Genomic DNA, 590 nt, shown 5'->3' on the forward strand with positions numbered 1-590 from the left:
TTCGTTTGACCCCTAGCGTAGTCCCAGATTTGCTCCAAATTGCGAGCAATACGGCGAGCTTCGGCTTGATCCTGGGGCTTATCTCGAGGCTTTGAAGGCGAGGCCCAGTCAAAGGAGACCCGGGGCTCATAGCCACGCTCCACCTGGAAGGGAGATAACCTGGTTGACTCGTGTTCAAGGACGGCGTAGGCGAAGTCCATAGCCGGTAGCAGCTCCGACCAGTTATCCTGATAGTAGTTTACAAACGGACGCAGTTTCTGGGCAAGATACTGATTGACGATCTCTGTATGGCCGTTCGTAGAGGGCTTTTGTCCCGAGGTTAGTTTGCGCTTGATCCTCAGCCGTAAGCAGAGCTCCTCCCAGAAAGAAGAGACAAACTGGCCTCCACGGTCCGAAAGGATTGACTCCGGCAGCCCTACCCACCGATATATATATTCAAGGAAGAGCTGGGCCATATCAACTGCGGACACATTCTTATGGCAGGGAATCGAGATCACCCGTTTCGTCAAGCGGTCCACGATCACGCAGGCTTCGTCGAAACCGCGCTTGTCCTTCGGGCAGGAGCGGAAGTCCATAGAGATGTGCTCCCA

At 54.4% G+C, this 590-nt stretch overlaps 1 protein-coding gene across 1 annotated transcript; it reads right to left on the reverse strand.

Annotated features, from left to right (window-relative positions):
• On the reverse strand, positions 1–590 carry KD926_006876 (integrase catalytic domain-containing protein; the record flags this gene model as incomplete). The annotated part of the gene is made up of 1 exon (XM_053095655.1): positions 1–590. A coding segment is annotated over one exon (590 nt), but the record flags the coding sequence as incomplete, so codon positions are not given.

The sequence above is a fragment of the Aspergillus affinis genome (genome assembly GCF_023601865.1).
Source record: "Aspergillus affinis strain CMG 70 chromosome Unknown NODE_390_length_590_cov_248_693957, whole genome shotgun sequence".
NCBI classification, from domain to species: Eukaryota; Fungi; Ascomycota; class Eurotiomycetes; order Eurotiales; family Aspergillaceae; genus Aspergillus; species Aspergillus affinis.